This window comes from Oncorhynchus masou, chromosome 8, assembly GCF_036934945.1.
Source record: "Oncorhynchus masou masou isolate Uvic2021 chromosome 8, UVic_Omas_1.1, whole genome shotgun sequence".
Classification (NCBI taxonomy): domain Eukaryota; kingdom Metazoa; phylum Chordata; class Actinopteri; order Salmoniformes; family Salmonidae; genus Oncorhynchus; species Oncorhynchus masou.
In genome coordinates, this window is record NC_088219.1 from 6,705,355 (window position 1) to 6,722,844 (window position 17,490).

Below are 17,490 nucleotides of genomic sequence, written 5' to 3' on the forward strand. Positions count from 1 at the left end.
TCAGTTTATTACACATTCTACAGGCTCTAATGACTTGTCAGTTTATTACACATTCTACAGGCTCTAATGACTTGTCAGTTTAATACACATTCTACAGGCTCTAATGACTTGTCAGTTTATGACACATTCTACAGGCTCTAATGACTTGTCAGTTTAATACACATAGTGCAGGCTCTAATGACTTGTCAGTTTAATACACATAATGCAGGCTCAAATGACTTGTCAGTTTATTACACATTCTACAGGCTCTAATTACTTGTCAGTTTAATACACATAGTGCAGGCTCTAATGACTTGTCAGTTTATTACACATTCTACAGGCTCTAATGACTTGTCAGTTTAATACACATTCTACAGGCTCTAATGACTTGTCAGTTTAATACACATTCTACAGGCTCTAATGACTTGTCAGTTTATTACACATTCTACAGGCTCTAATGACTTGTCAGTTTAATACACATAGTGCAGGCTCTAATGACTTGTCAGTTTAATACACATTCTACAGGCTCTAATGACTTGTCAGTTTATTACACATTCTACAGGCTCTAATGACTTGTCAGTTTAATACACATAGTGCAGGCTCTAATGACTTGTCAGTTTAATACACATAGTGCAGGCTCTAATGACTTGTCAGTTTAATACACATAGTGCAGGCTCAAATGACTTGTCAGTTTATTACACATTCTACAGGCTCTAATGACTTGTCAGTTTAATACGCACAGTCTTTCATGGTAGTCTAGAGGAACAAACTTGATTGAGAAAAAATGCATAGCTCTTGACGTTTAAAGGTAATTCACGCTTGAGCCAACATCCACAGTGTTTACTGTGAGTGCGTTCTGCGCTAACATCAGGGAACTTTTAAAATTCCACATTTTTTTGTGTGACTGTAGAATCCTTAGGGAGTAACGCATTGAGGAACTATCCTGTGGATTCACGGCTACGCCCATCCTCTCCAATCGAGGGTTAATTTGTCATTATAAACCGGGTGGCCCGAGCCCAGAATTCTGATTGGCTGACAGAAACTTTGTGTTACGTGGTACGTAAGAACAGCCCTTAGCCGTGTTATATTGCCCATATACCACACCGTATTCCCTAATTAACCTATGGTTCTTGTAATTAACAAATGTTGTCATCACGGAATCCATTTCGAGCTTGATGACGCTCTTTAGCTTTCTGCTAAATTCTTCGCAATGGTCCCTGTGAAGAAGCAGAGCACCAAGGGGTCCAAGGGTGGCAAGAAGAAGAAGCAGGTCCTGAAGTTCACTCTGGACTGCACCCACCCTGTTGAAGATGGCATCATGGATGCAGCCAACTTTGAGCAGTTACTCCAGGAGTGCATCAAGGTGAATGGGATAGCTGGAAACCTGGGTGGTGGTGTGATGTCTAATGAGAAGAGTAAGAGCAAGATCACAGTTTCCTCCGAGGTTCCCTTCTCCAAAAGATATCTGAAATATCTGACCAAAAAGTACTTGAAGAAAAACAATATTCGCGACTGGCTGCGTGTTGTGGCCAAAACCAAGGAGAGCTGCGAGCTGCTAAATGTTTTTAGAGTATAACGCTCAATGACTGAGTGTGTGTGGAGTCAGGCGCAGAGAGCAAAGGATGCGGGAAAAACCCACTTTAATGTCCTTAATCAAAAGATCAAAACGTATTTACCCAACACAGGCAAAACTATAAACAAATAGGACCTGAAGGTAAAATACTAGGACAGCGTAAAACCCAACACAAAATACTAACACCTCTCACAATACAGTAGAACAAGCCCGCACAAACAAACCAACTTAAATAATCCCACCCTAACAACCAAACAAGGAACAGGTGAAACCAATTAGACAAAAACAAACAAACACAGAACAAAGGATCGGTGGCAGCTAGTAGACCGGCAACGATGACCGCCGAGCGCCACCTGAACCAGAAGGGGAGTCAACATCGGGACTATTTGTGATATAGAGTCTGTTTAGAAATCGTTATATATTTTTTTAAACCTCCTGTCTGCTGGATTTTGTACATTTAATAAATTCTTAGAGTTAAAAAAAAAAAAAAAAAAAAGATGGCGCTCTGCTGTAAGCGAGACCTGTCACAGTCGTCGTAAGCAGGAGACCATGGCGCAGCGTGATGAGAATACATTTACAGATCCTCTCAACCTCTGTCGGGATGGATGGGGAGTGTCGCTGCACAGCTATTTTCAGGTCTCTCCAGAGATCTGTGGTTGGGTTCAAGTCCGGGCTCTGGCTGGGCCACCCTAGGACATTCAGAGACTTGTCCCGAAGCCACTCCTGCCTTGTCTTGGCTGTGTGCTCAAGGTCGTCGTCCTGATAGAAAGTGAACCTTCATCCCAGTCTGAGGTCCTGAGCAGTCTGGAACAGTTTTTCATCAAGGATCTCTCTGTACTTTGCTCTGTACTTCTTTGCCTTGATCCTGACAAGACTCCCTGTCACTGAAAAACATCCCCACAGCATGATGCTGCCTCCACCATGCTTCACCGTAACGATGGTGCCAGGTTTTCTCCAGTCATGCCTCGTGGCATTCAGGCCAAATAGTTTAATCTTGGTTTCATCAAACCAAATAATATTTTTTCTTATGGTCTGAGAGTCTTTAGGTGCCTTTTGGCAAACTCCAAACGGGCTGTCAAGCACGTTTTACTGAGGAGTGGCTTCTGTCTGGCCACTCTACCATAATAGCCTGATTGTTGAAGTGCTGCAGAGAGTGTGCAAAGCTGTCATCAAGGCAAAGATTGGCTACTTTGAAGATTCTAAAATCTAAAATATATTTAGATTTGTTGAACATTTCTTTGGTTACTACATGATTCCAAATGTGTTATTTCATAGTTTTGATGTCCTCACTATTATTTTACAATGTAGAAAATAGTAAAAAATAAAGAAAAACCCTTTGACATTAGAGTATTTTATGTAGACTGTTGACTAAAAATGGCAATTAAATCAATTTTAATCCCAATTTTGTAACAACAAAAAGAGTAAGAAATCCAAAGGCTATGCATTCTTTTGCAAGGCAGATTAGTGTAGATTCAGTGCTGATGATGCGTTTAGAACGACATTCTGAAATGCTGTGCCGAGACAGATGACAACGATAGTTTATTGCACGTAAGGAAACAGCTGAGAAACCTTCTTCCTCAGCGTTTACTTTATCATATCTCAAGAAAATAAATAACACACATTACAACATTTCATTGAAATGGCAATTTATCACCGTAATGTGAACAACTAAAGTGTGAAATCCCACTGGTACACTGTTGCTTGTTAATTGCTTCGCCAGCCACAACTGCTTTGTAAATAGTATGTTATTAACATTGACTGAGAAGACGCCATTGTCAATCAAGGTTAACCTTACATAGCTAATTACAATACCTAATTTGGTTAACGAGTAGGAGTGTACTTGTGCAGGTATACTTTTTGTTTTGCAGAGAAAATCTTCGAATTCTAATTCAAAAACTATTTCAGTATATTTCTAATTTATGAGAAATATACATATAATGCACTTAAGGTGTATTCAATGTATATTTGTTTTGCTCTTTATGTAATATGTGTCACGTTCGTCGAATTGTATAGTGGTATAGTATATTATGCAGTAGTATAGTATATTATATAGTGGTATAGTATAGTATATACTGGTATAGAATATTATACAGTAATATAGTATATGTTATAGTTGTATAGTGGTATAGTATATTATTTAGTAGTATAGTATATTATATAGTGGTATTGAATATTATACAGTGGTATATTATACAGTGGTGTAGTGTATTCTATAGTGGCATAGTATATTATAGAGTAGTATAGTGGTATAGTATATTAAATAGTGGTAAAGTATATTGTGAAGTAGTAGTGTGGTATGATATATAGTGTTATTGTCACATTCATCGTACGGAGGAGACCAAAACGCAGCGTGATTAGAATACGTACTTTTTAATGAAGACGAAGAACACTTAACAAACTATACAAAAACAACAAACCGAGTGTGAAGCTACATAATACTAGTGCAGACACAGGCAACTAGACATAGACAATAACCCACGAAATACCCAAAGATGGCTGCCTAAATATGGTTCCCAATCAGAGACAACGATACACAGCTGCCTCTAATTGAGAACCAATCTAGGCAACCATAGACATATATAAACACCTAGATAGGAAACCACCCCAAAAACCTACAAAACCCCTAGACAGTCTAAAAACACATACATCACCCATGTCACACCCTGACCTAACCAAAACAATAAAGAAAACAAAGAATACTCAGGTCAGGGCGTGACAGTACCCCCCCACAAAGGTGTGGACTCCGGCCGCAAAACCGGGTGGGCCTTTTTCACGGCGGCGGCTCGGGTGCAGGACGTGGACCCTCGCAGCGGGCCCCGGACTGAAGATCATCTTAGAGGGCGTCACTGGACTGAGGAGCGGCTCTGGCAGCTCCGGACAGGAGGGAGTTTCCAGCATCGCCGGCGTGACAGGCGGCATCGGCAGCTCCTGGTTGGCTGACGGCTCTGGCGGATCCGGACTGGAGGGAGACTCTGGCGGATCCGGACTGGAGGGAGACTCTGGTAGATCCGGACTGGAGGGAGACTCTGGCGGTTCCGGACTGGAGGGAGACTCTGGGGGTTCCGGACTATTCATCACTCCTAATTCAACTGTCCTACGAGACACCAGCTCTATTCATCACTCCTAATTCATCTGTCCTGCGAGACACCAGCTCCATTCATCACTCCTAATTCAACTGTCCTACGAGACACCAGCTCTATTCATCACTCCTAATTCAACTGTCCTGCGAGACACCAGCTCTATTCATCACTCCTAATTCAACTGTCCTACGAGACACCAGCTCTATTCATCACTCCTAATTCAACTGTCCTACGAGACACCAGCTCTATCCATCACTCCTAATTCAACTGTCCTACGAGACACCAGCTCCATTCATCACTCCTAATTCAACTGTCCTACGAGACACCAGCTCTATTCATCACTCCTAATTCAACTGTCCTACGAGACACCAGCTCTATTCATCACTCCTAATTCAACTGTCCTATGAGACACCAGCTCTATTCATCACTCCTAATTCAACTGTCCTACGAGACACCAGCTCTATTCATCACTCCTAATTCAACTGTCCTACGAGACACCAGCTCTATTCATCACTCCTAATTCAACTGTCCTACGAGACACCAGCTCTATTCATCACTCCTAATTCAACTGTCCTACGAGACACCAGCTCTATTCATCACTCCTAATTCAACTGTCCTGCGAGACACCAGCTCTATTCATCACTCCTAATTCAACTGTCCTACGAGACACCAGCTCTATTCATCACTCCTAATTCAACTGTCCTACGAGACACCAGCACTATTCATCACCTCTGATTTCACACTAAATACTTCTGTTAGATTTTCTGATTTGGAAATGATGCTTGTTGGGTCCTGTGTGTTTGATGACTCCAATACTTCATCTTAATAACAGAGCTTGTGGTGAGACTCCGGAGCTTTTCAGCAGGAAATGTTGTCCTGGCTGGTCGGTTGTCTGCAGGTCCATGGACTAGTTAAAGAGGTGATTGATGAGGATCATGTGATTTGTGTGTTAATGGAGAGAATTATGTCACCCTTACAGAATCCCTGGGCTGTACAGGCTGAGACGAATCAGGCTGATGGAAGAAGACATGCATGTCTGCTGTAGCTACCCCACTTACATGGATGGATGTGTGTGTGTGTGTGTGTGTGTGTGTGTGTGTGTGTGTGTGTGTGTGTGTGTGTGTGTGTGTGTGTGTGTGTGTGTGTGTGTGTGTGTGTGTGTGTGTGTGTGTGCGTGTGTGCGTGTGTGTGTGTGTGTGTGTGTGTGTGTGTGTGTGTGTGTGTTTTTGTGTGTGTGTGCGTGCGTGCGCGTGTGCGTGCGTGTGTGTGTGTGTGTGCTTCAACCACTGCGAGTGCATACAGGTTTCCTCAGTAGACTGTATGTGTAGCCAGTCTAGTACACTATCAGAGAGCGTTCTACATGGAACCCAGAGTCCTACCTAGAACCAAAAGGGTTCTTCTATGAGGACAGCAGAGAGAACCCTTTAGGAATCCATTTTTCTAAGAGTGTACTCTGTTACCTTTCTTTCCCCTGCCACAATAATAGTCCACCCTTTTATCAGGCACTAAGGGGGCTTCATTAAGAGCTGGGACAGCGCTCACAGCCTTGACACTGCTCTGACAATGAACACACACTGTGACATCATCCTATACCTGCTGCAATCACGCTAAACACGTTTTCCACTGTCGATGAGAGAGAGGGAGACAGAGACAGAAGGACAGGGAGACAGAGACAGAGAGACAGAAGGACAGAGACAGGGAGACAGAGAGACAGGGAGACAGAGACAGAAGGACAAGGAGAGGGGGACTCAGGGAGACAGGGAGACAGAGAGACAGAGAGACAGAGAGACAGAGACAGGGAGACAGAGACAGAAGGACAAGGAGAGGGGGACTCAGGGAGACAGAGAGACAGGGAGACAGGGAGACAGAGAGACATAGAGACAGGGAGACAGAGACAGGGAGACAGAGACAGAGGGACAGAGAGAGGGGGGCAGAGAGAGGGGGACTCAGGGAGACAGAGAGACAGAGACAGGGAGACAGCGAAAGGGAGGCAGAGACAGGGACGCAGGGAGACAGAGACAGAGGGACAGAGACAGGGAGACAGCGAAAGGGAGGCAAAGACAGGGAGACAGAGACAGGGAGATAATAGATAATGTCGCTCCAAGATGTGTGACTTGCCTGAATCATCATAATGCCCTTTTTCATTTATACCTAAATGGGTTGAAAAGCACATTTGTCTACATGCTGCCACATGACACTTACATTACCGGTTTCAGTGTATTGGTTTTAAGAAAGGCATGGATGTTTATGGTTAGGTATCATTTTATTTTAAAGTTTCTACACCACAAGTTAATGGGTGTCTGTAGGGGGGAATGTATACAGAGGAGGCCATTATGCTTAGAATGTACTGAAGAAAGGACAATGATCACATGGTTAGCAGCCTCTGCCGGAGAGATGTGGTTCGGTGATGAATGGTGGGGGGGGGGGCGAGGTCAGGTCAGGTCAGGTCATCTTTAAGGGACAAGGAACAGTTTGTGGCCCGTATCACTTAACTTCCTGTCCAGTAATAAAGATGTAATGTTTAGAGAGAAACAGGAGACTCCACCCACATTGGGGTAAATATATTCTACCATTGGTGGAAATGTGTCTTTGACTTGTGCAGCTGTATGACCGAATGGGTGAATAAACTTGGTTTGAGCTTTTACTAATCGTCCGTGAAATTTTATAAGGTTAATTTAGGACCGAACAGTATGTACAGTGTAGCTAAAACACAATGAACATTAGTAGGAATATTACAATAAGTTATGTAGGGTGTGTGTGTGGGTGTGTGTGTGTGTGTGTGTGTGTGTGTGTGTGTGTGTGTGTGTGTGTGTGTGTGTGTGTGTGTGTGTGTGTGTGTGTGTGTGTGTGTGTGTGTGTGTGTGTGTGTGTGTGTGTGTGTGTGAATGAGTCTGCAACACCTGGTTAGTGATGGCTGTTCAACAGTCTGATGGTAATAGAAGCTGTTCAACAGTCTGATGGTAATAGAAGCTGTTCAACAGTCTGATGGTGATAGAAGCTGTTCAACAGTCTGATGGTGATAGAAGCTGTTCAACAGTCTGATGGTAATAGAAGCTGTTCAACAGTCTGATGGTGATAGAAGCTGTTCAACAGTCTGATGGTGATAGAAGCTGTTTAACTGTCTGATGGTAATAGAAGCTGTTCAACAGTCTGATGGTAATAGAAGCTGTTCAACAGTCTGATGGTGATAGAAGCTGTTCAACAGTCTGATGGTAATAGAAGCTGTTCAACAGTCTGATGGTAATAGAAGCTGTTCAACAGTCTGATGGTGATAGAAGCTGTTCAACAGTCTGATGGTGATAGAAGCTGTTCAACAGTCTGATGGTAATAGAAGCTGTTCAACAGTCTGATGGTGATAGAAGCTGTTCAACAGTCTGATGGTGATAGAAGCTGTTCAACAGTCTGATGATGATAGAAGCTGTTCAACAGTCTGATGGTGATAGAAGCTGTTCAACAGTCTGATGGTAATAGAAGCTGTTCAACAGTCTGATGGTGATAGAAGCTGTTCAACAGTCTGATGGTAATAGAAGCTGTTCAACAGTCTGATGGTAATAGAAGCTGTTCAACAGTCTGATGGTGATAGAAGCTGTTCAACAGTCTGATGGTGATAGAAGCTGTTCAACAGTCTGATGGTGATAGAAGCTGTTCAACAGTCTGATGGAGATAGAAGCTGTTCAACAGTCTGATGGTAATAGAAGCTGTTCAACAGTGTGATGGTAATAGAAGCTGTTCAACAGTCTGATGATGATAGAAGCTGTTCAACAGTCTGGTGATAGAAGCTTTTCAACAGTCTGATGGTGATAGAAGCTGTTCAACAGTCTGATGGTGATAGAAGCTGTTCAACAGTCTGATGGTGATAGAAGCTGTTCAACAGTTTGATGGTGATAGAAGCTGTTCAACAGTCTGATGGTAATAGAAGCTGTTCAACAGTCTGATTGTGATAGAAGCTGTTCAACAGTCTGATGGTGATAGAAGCTGTTCAACAGTCTGATGGTGATAGAAGCTGTTCAACAGTCTGATTGTGATAGAAGCTGTTCAACAGTCTGATGGTAATAGAAGCTGTTCAACAGTCTGGTGATAGAAGCTGTTCAACAGTCTGATGGTGATAGAAGCTGTTCAACAGTCTGATGGTGATAGAAGCTGTTCAACAGTCTGATGGTAATAGAAGCTGTTCAACAGTCTGATGGTGATAGAAGCTGTTCAACAGTCTGATGGTAATAGAAGCTGTTCAACAGTCTGATGGTGATAGAAGCTGTTCAACAGTCTGATGGTGATAGAAGCTGTTCAACAGTCTGATGGTGATAGAAGCTGTTCAACAGTCTGATGGTTATAGAAGCTGTTCAACAGTCTGATGGTGATAGAAGCTGTTCAACAGTCTGATGGTGATAGAAGCTGTTCAACAGTCTGATGGTTATAGAAGCTGTTCAACAGTCTGATGGTGATAGAAGCTGTTCAACAGTCTGATGGTGATAGAAGCTGTTCAACAGTCTGATGGTAATAGAAGCTGTTCAACAGTCTGATGGTCTGGTAATAGAAGCTGTTCAACAGTCTGATGGTGATAGAAGCTGTTCAACAGTCTGATGGTAATAGAAGCTGTTCAACAGTCTGATGGTGATAGAAGCTGTTCAACAGTCTGATGGTGATAGAAGCTGTTCAACAGTCTGATGGTGATAGAAGCTGTTCAACAGTCTGATGGTGATAGAAGCTGTTCAACAGTCTGATGGTGATAGAAGCTGTTCAACAGTCTGATGGTGATAGAAGCTGTTCAACAGTCTGATGGTGATAGAAGCTGTTCAACAGTCTGATGGTAATAGAAGCTGTTCAACAGTCTGATGGTGATAGAAGCTGTTCAACAGTCTGGTGGTGATAGAAGCTGTTCAACAGTCTGATGGTGATAGAAGCTGTTCAACAGTCTGATGGTAATAGAAGCTGTTCAACAGTCTGGTGGTAATAGAAGCTGTTCAACAGTCTGATGGTCTGGTAATAGAAGCTGTTCAACAGTCTGATGGCCTGGTGATAGAAGCTGTTCAACAGTCTGATGGTAATAGAAGCTGTTCAACAGTCTGATGGTAATAGAAGCTGTTCAACAGTCTGATGGTAATAGAAGCTGTTCAACAGTCTGATGGTAATAGAAGCTGTTCAACAGTCTGATGGTGATAGAAGCTGTTCAACAGTCTGATGGTGATAGAAGCTGTTCAACAGTCTGATGGTGATAGAAGCTGTTCAACAGTCTGATGGTGATAGAAGCTGTTCAACAGTCTGATGGTCATAGAAGCTGTTTTATAGTCTCTAGGTCTTGGCTTTGATGCACCTATTCTGGCACACTATCACTCTCTATCTCTCTATCACTCTCCTTCACTCTCTCTCTATCTCTCTATCACTCAATTCAATTCAATTCAAGGGGCTTTATTGGCATGGGTAACATGTGTTAACATTGCCAAAGCAAGTAAGGTAGATAATATATAAAGTGAAATAAACAATAAAAATAAACAGTAGACATCACACATACAGAAGTTTCAAAACAATAAAGACATTACAAATGTCATATTATATATATATATACAGTGTTTTTAAAATGTACAAATGGTAAAGGACACAAATAAGCATGGATATGGGTTGTATTTACAATGGTGCGTGTTCTTCACTGGTTGCCCTTTTCTCATGGCAACAGGTCACAAATCTTGCTGCTCTGATGGCACACTGTGGAATTTCACCCAGTAGATATGGGAGTTTTTCAAAATTGGATTTGTTTTCAAATTCTTTGTGGATCTGTGTAATCTGAGGGAAATATGTCTCTCTAATATGGTCATACATTGGGCAGGAGGTTAGGAAGTGCAGCTCAGTTTCCACCTCATTTTGTGGGCAGTGAGCACATAGCCTGTCTTCTCTTGAGAGCCATGTCTGCCTACGGCGGCCTTTCTCAATAGCAAGGCTATGCTCGCTGAGTCTGTACATAGTCAAAGCTTTCCTTAATTTTGGGTCAGTCACAGTGGTCAGGTATTCTGCCGCTGTGTACTCTCTGTGTAGGGCCAAATAGCATTCTAGTTTGCTCTGTTTTTTTGTTAATTCTTTCCAATGTGTCAAGTAATTATCTTTTTGTTTTCTCATGATTTGGTTGGGTCTAATTGTGCTGCTGTCATGGGGCTCTGTAGGGTGTGTTTGTGAACAGAGCCCCAGGACCAGCTTGCTTAGGGGACTCTTCTCCAGGTTCATCTCTCTGTAGGTGATGACTTTGTTGTGGAAGGTTTGGGAATCGCTTCCTTTTCGGGGGTTGTAGAATTTAACGGCTCTTTTCTGGATTTGAATAATTAGTGGTTATAAGCCTAATTCTGCTCTGCATGCATTATTTGGTGTTCTACGTTGTACACGGAGGATATTTTTTACAGTATTCTGCATGCAGAGTCTCAATTTGGTGTTTGTCCCATTTTGTGAAGTATTGGTTGGTGAGCGGACCCCAGACCTCACAACCATGAAGGGCAATGGGCTCTATGACTGATTCAAGTATTTTTAGCCAGATCCTAATTGGTATGTTGAATTTTATGTTCCTTTTGATGGCATAGAATGCCCTTCTTGCCTTGTCTCTCAGATCGTTCACAGCTTTGTGGAAGTTACCTGTGGCGCTGATGTTTAAGCCAAAGTATGTATAGTTTTTTGTGTGCTCTAGGGCAACGGTGTCGAGATGGAATTTGTATTTGTGATCCTGGCAACTGGCCCAGGTCTGACAGAATCTGTGCAGAAGTAGATCTAGTTGCTGCTGTTGGCCCTCCTTGGTTGGTGACAGAAGCACCAGATCATCAGCAAACATTAGACATTTGACTTCGGATTCTAGTTGGGTGAGGCCGGGTGCTGCAGACTTTTGTAGTGCCCGCGCCAATTCGTTGATATATGTGTTGAAGAGGGTGGGGCTAAAGCTGCATCCCTGTCTCACCACACAACACTATGTGAAGAAATGTGTGTTTTTTGCCAATTTTAACCGCAAACTTGTTTGTGTACATGGGTTTTACAATGTTGTATGTTTTACCCCCAACACCACTTTCTATCAATTTGTATAGCAGACCCTCGTGACAAATTAAATCAACAAAGCACGAGAAGACTTTGCCTTTGTTTTGGTTTGTTTGGTTGTCAATTAGGGTGTGCAGGGTGAATACATGGTCTGTTGTACGGTAATTTGGTAAAAAGCCAATATGACATTTGCTCAGTACATTGTTTTCATTGAGGAAATGTACAAGTCTGCTGGTAATGATAATGCAGAGGATTTTCCCAAGGTTACTGTTGACGCATATTCCATGGTAGTTATTGGGGTCAAATTTGTCTCCACTTTTGTGGATTGGGGTGATCAGTCCTTGGTTCCAAATATTGGGGAAGATGCCAGAGCTAAGGATGATGTTAAAGAGTTTCAGTATAGCCAATTGGAATTTGATGTCTGTATATTTGATCATTTCATTAAGGATACCATCAACACCACAGGCCTTTTTGGTTGGAGGGTTTTTGTTTTGTCCTGTAACTCATTCAAGGTAATTGGAGAATCCAGTGGGTTCTGGTAGTCTTAAATAGTTGATTCTAAGATTTGTATTTGATCATGTATATGTTTTTGCTCTTTATTCTTTGTTATAGAGCCAAAAAGATTGGAGAAGTGGTTTACCCATACATCTCCATTTTGGATAGATAATTCTTTGTGTTGTTGTTTGTTTAGTGTTTTCCAATTTTCCCAGAAGTGGTTTAGAGTCTATGAATTCTTCAATTACATTGAGCTGATTTCTGACGTGCTGTTCCTTCTTTTTCCGTAGTGTATTTCTGTATTGTTTTAGTGATTCACCATAGTGAAGGCGTAGACTCAGGTTTTCCGGGTCTCTATGTTTTTGGTTGGAAAGGTTTCTCAATTTCTTTCTTAGATATTTGCATTCTTCATCAAACCATTTGTCATTGTTGTTCATTTTCTTCGGTTTTCTATTTGAGATTTTTAGATTTGATAGGGAAGCTGAGAGGTCAAATATATTGTTAAGATTTTCTACTGCCAAGTTTACACCTTCACTATTACAATGAAACCTTTTGTCCAGGAAATTGTCTAAAAGGGATTGAATTTGTTGTTGCCTAATTGTTTTTTGGTAGGTTTCCAAACTGCATTCCTTCCATCTATAGCATTTCTTAGTGTTACTCAGTTCCTTTGGTTTTGATGCCTCATGATTGAGTATTGCTCTGTTCAAGTAGACTGGGATTTTTCTGTGGTCTGATTGGGGTGTCAGTGGGCTGACTGTGAACGCTCTGAGAGACTCTGGGTTGAGGTCAGTGATAAAGTAGGTGTTTGTCCCCCTCTGTGCTGAGGGTGTCAGGTTCTTGTTCGGTTCTGGCATTTAGGTCGCCACAGACTAGTACCTGGGCCTGAAAATGATTGATTTCCCCTTCAGGATGGAGAAGCTGTCTTGATTAAAGTATGGGGATTCTAGTGGGGGGATATAGGTAGCACACAGGAGGACATTTTTCTCTGTTAGGATCATTTATTTTGGAATTTCTAGCCAAATGTAGAATGTTCCTGTTTTGATTAATGTAATGCAGTGAGTTAGGTCTGCTCTATACCAAATTAGCATACCCTCTGAGTCCCTTCCCTGTTTCACACCTGGTAGTTTGGTGGATGGGACTACCAGCTCTATGTAACCTAGAGGGCAACCAGTGGGTCCGTCTCCTCTATACCAGGTTTCTTGCAGGATGACAATGTCTGTATTACCGATTTCTTTGGTGAAGTCCGGGTTCCTGCTCTTTAGGCCAAAGGCAGATGACCTCAGGCCTTGGATATTCCAGGATTATATAGTGAAGGCTTTGTGTTCCATAAAGTGTCCTATGTTATTGGTCGTGGTTTGGCCTCAGGCCAGTAAGTGTGAGCAGAGCCTGCTGAGCATCTGGTACATGCAATTGGCTTGGGCGAGTGTAAGAGTGGGAGTTGGGCCTGTTTGCCCACTCACTACCTGGGCGTATGTGTGACTTCCATGTTGAGGCCCTCTTTGCGGGGGTGGGGTGCATGGGGTGGGCAGGAGGGGCATAGGTCTTATCTGAGGGGGCCTATATGGGGTGTGGGCATGGTTGACGTGGAGGGGTGTTGATTGGTTGGGGTGGGGGGTGTGGGGGTGTCTGGGGGTGCTGTGGTCTGGATGTAAGTCCTCTTGGCATGGGCCCTCTATGTGGGTCCTCTATATATGTGGGTCCTCTATATATCTATCTATCTCTCTATCAATCTCTCTATCTCTCTACTACTCTATCACTATCTCTCTCGATCACTCTATCACTCTCTATCTCTCTATCACTATCTCTCTCTATCTATATCACTCTCTCTTTATCACACTATCACTCTATCTCTCTATCACACTATATCACTCTGTATCTCTGTATCTCTCTCTCTATCACACTATATCACGCTGTATCTCTGTATCTCTCTCTCTATCACACTATATCACTCTGTATCTCTGTATCTCTCTCTCTATCACACTATATCACTCTGTATCTCTGCATCTCTCTCTCTATCACACTATATCACGCTGTATCTCTGTATCTCTCTCTCTATCACACTATAGCACTCTGTATCTCTGTATCTCTCTCTCTATCACACTATATCACTCTGTATCTCTGCATCTCTCTCTCTATCACACTATATCACTCTGTATCTCTGTATCTCTCTCTATATCACAATATATCACTCTGTATCTCTGTATCTCTCTCTCTATCACACTATATCACTCTGTATCTCTGTATCTCTCTCTCTATCACACTATATCACTCTGTATCTCTGTATCTCTCTCTCTATCACACGATATCACTCTGTATCTCTGTATCTCTCTCTCTATCACACTATATCACTCTGTATCTCTGCATCTCTCTCTCTATCACACTATATCACTCTGTATCTCTGTATCTCTCTCTCTATCACACTATATCACTCTGTATCTCTGTATCTCTCTCTCTATCACACTATATCACTCTGTATCTCTGTATCTCTCTCTCTCTATCACACTATATCACTCTGTATCTCTGTATCTCTCTCTATCACACTATATCACTCTGTATCTCTGTATCTCTCTCTCTATCACACTATATCACTCTGTATCTCTGCATCTCTCTCTCTATCACACTATATCACTCTGTATCTCTGTATCTCTCTCTATCACACTATATCACTCTGTATCTCTGTATCTCTCTCTCTCTATCACACTATATCACTCTGTATCTCTGTATCTCTCTCTATCACACTATATCACTCTGTATCTCTGTATCTCTCTCTCTATCACACTATATCACTCTGTATCTCTGCATCTCTCTCTCTATCACACTATATCACTCTGTATCTCTGTATCTCTCTCTATATCACAATATATCACTCTGTATCTCTGTATCTCTCTCTCTATCACACTATATCACTCTGTATCTCTGTATCTCTCTCTCTATCACACTATATCACTCTGTATCTCTGTATCTCTCTCTATCACACTATATCACTCTGTATCTCTGTATCTCTCTATCACACTATATCACTCTATATCTCTGCATCTCTCTCTCTATCACACTATATCACTCTGTATCTCTGTATCTCTCTCTCTATCACACTATATCACTCTGTATCTCTGTATCTCTCTCTCTATCACACTATATCACTCTGTATCTCTGTATCTCTCTCTCTATCACACTATATCACTCTGTATCTCTGTATCTCTCTATCACACTATATCACTCTATATCTCTGCATCTCTCTCTCTATCACACTATATCACTCTGTATCTCTGTATCTCTCTCTCTATCACACTATATCACTCTGTATCTCTGTATCTCTCTCTCTATCACACTATATCACTCTGTATCTCTGTATCTCTCTCTCTATCACACTATATCACTCTGTATCTCTGCATCTCTCTCTCTATCACACTATATCACTCTGTATCTCTGTATCTCTCTCTATATCACAATATATCACTCTGTATCTCTGTATCTCTCTCTATCACACTATATCACTCTGTATCTCTGTATCTCTCTCTCTATCACACTATATCACTCTGTATCTCTGTATCTCTCTCTCTATCACACTATATCACTCTATATCTCTGCATCTCTCTCTCTATCACACTATATCACTCTGTATCTCTGTATCTCTCTCTCTATCACACGATATCACTCTGTATCTCTGTATCTCTCTCTCTATCACACTATATCACTCTGTATCTCTGCATCTCTCTCTCTATCACACTATATCACTCTGTATCTCTGTATCTCTCTCTCTATCACACTATATCACTCTGTATCTCTGTATCTCTCTCTCTATCACACTATATCACTCTGTATCTCTGTATCTCTCTCTCTATCACACTATATCACTCTGTATCTCTGTATCTCTCTCTCTATCACACTATATCACTCTGTATCTCTGTATCTCTCTCTCTCTATCACACTATATCACTCTGTATCTCTGCATCTCTCTCTCTATCACACCATATCACTCTGTATCTCTGTATCTCTCTCTCTATCACACTATATCACTCTGTATCTCTGTATCTCTCTCTCTCTATCACACTATATCACTCTGTATCTCTGTATCTCTCTCTCTATCACACTATATCACTCTGTATCTCTGTATCTCTCTCTCTATCACACTATATCACTCTGTATCTCTGCATCTCTCTCTCTATCACACTATATCACTCTGTATCTCTCTCTATATCACAATATATCACTCTGTATCTCTGTATCTCTCTCTCTATCACACTATATCACTCTGTATCTCTGTATCTCTCTCTCTATCACACTATATCACTCTGTATCTCTGTATCTCTCTCTCTATCACACTATATCACTCTGTATCTCTGTATCTCTCTATCACACTATATCACTCTATATCTCTGCATCTCTCTCTCTATCACACTATATCACTCTGTATCTCTGCATCTCTCTCTCTATCACACTATATCACTCTGTATCTCTGTATCTCTCTCTCTATCACACTATATCACTCTGTATCTCTGTATCTCTGTATCTCTCTCTCTATCACACTATATCACTCTGTATCTCTGTATCTCTCTCTCTATCACACTATATCACTCTGTATCTCTGTATCTCTATCTCTCTCCTTCATTCTATTACTCTAACACTGTCACTCTATCACTTTATAACACTATCACACTCAATGCCTCTATCACACTGTCTCTCTATATATTCAATTCAATTCAATTCAAGGGGCTTTATTGGCATGGGAAATATGTGTTAACATTGCCAAAGCAAGTAAGGTAAACAATAAAAATTAACAGTAGACATCACACATACAGAAGTTTCAAAACAATAAAGACATTACAAATGTCATATTATTTATATATATATATATATATATATATATATATATATATATATATATATATATATATATATATATATACAGTGTTTTTACAAGGTACAAATGGTAAAGGACACAAGATAAAATAAATAAGCATAGATATGGGTTGTATTTACAATGGTGTTTGTTCATCACTGGTTGCCCTTTTCTCGTGGCAACAGGTCACAAATCTTGCTGCTCTGATGGCACACTGTGGAATTTCACCCAGTAGATATGGGAGTTTTTCAAAATTGGATTTGTTTTCGAATTCTTTGTGGATCTGTGTAATCTGAGGGAAATATGTCTCTCTAATATGGTCATACATTGGGCAGGAGGTTAGGAAGTGCAGCTCAGTTTCCACCTCATTTTGTTGGCAGTGAGCACATAGCCTGTCTTCTCTTGAGAGCCATGTCTGCCTACGGCGGCCTTTCTCAATAGCAAGGCTATGCTCGCTGAGTCTGTACATAGTCAAAGCTTTCCTTAATTTTGGGTCAGTCACAGTGGTCAGGTATTCTGCC

General features: G+C 41.5%; 1 protein-coding gene across 1 annotated transcript; it reads left to right on the forward strand.

Moving 5' to 3' along the window:
• The first annotated feature begins 1,173 nt into the window (after nucleotides 1-1,173).
• On the forward strand, nucleotides 1,174-1,555 carry LOC135543713 (large ribosomal subunit protein eL22-like). Its single transcript, XM_064971080.1, has one exon. The coding sequence runs from the start codon at nucleotides 1,190-1,192 to the stop codon at nucleotides 1,553-1,555; it is 366 nt and encodes a 121-aa protein (XP_064827152.1). The 5' UTR covers nucleotides 1,174-1,189.
• The last annotated feature ends 15,935 nt before the right edge of the window (nucleotides 1,556-17,490 follow it).

Bases quoted from the DNA above. Each gene is read 5' to 3' on its own strand.
- LOC135543713 (XM_064971080.1), top strand. From the start codon at position 1,190: ATGGTCCCTGTGAAGAAGCAGAGCACCAAGGGGTCCAAGGGTGGCAAG.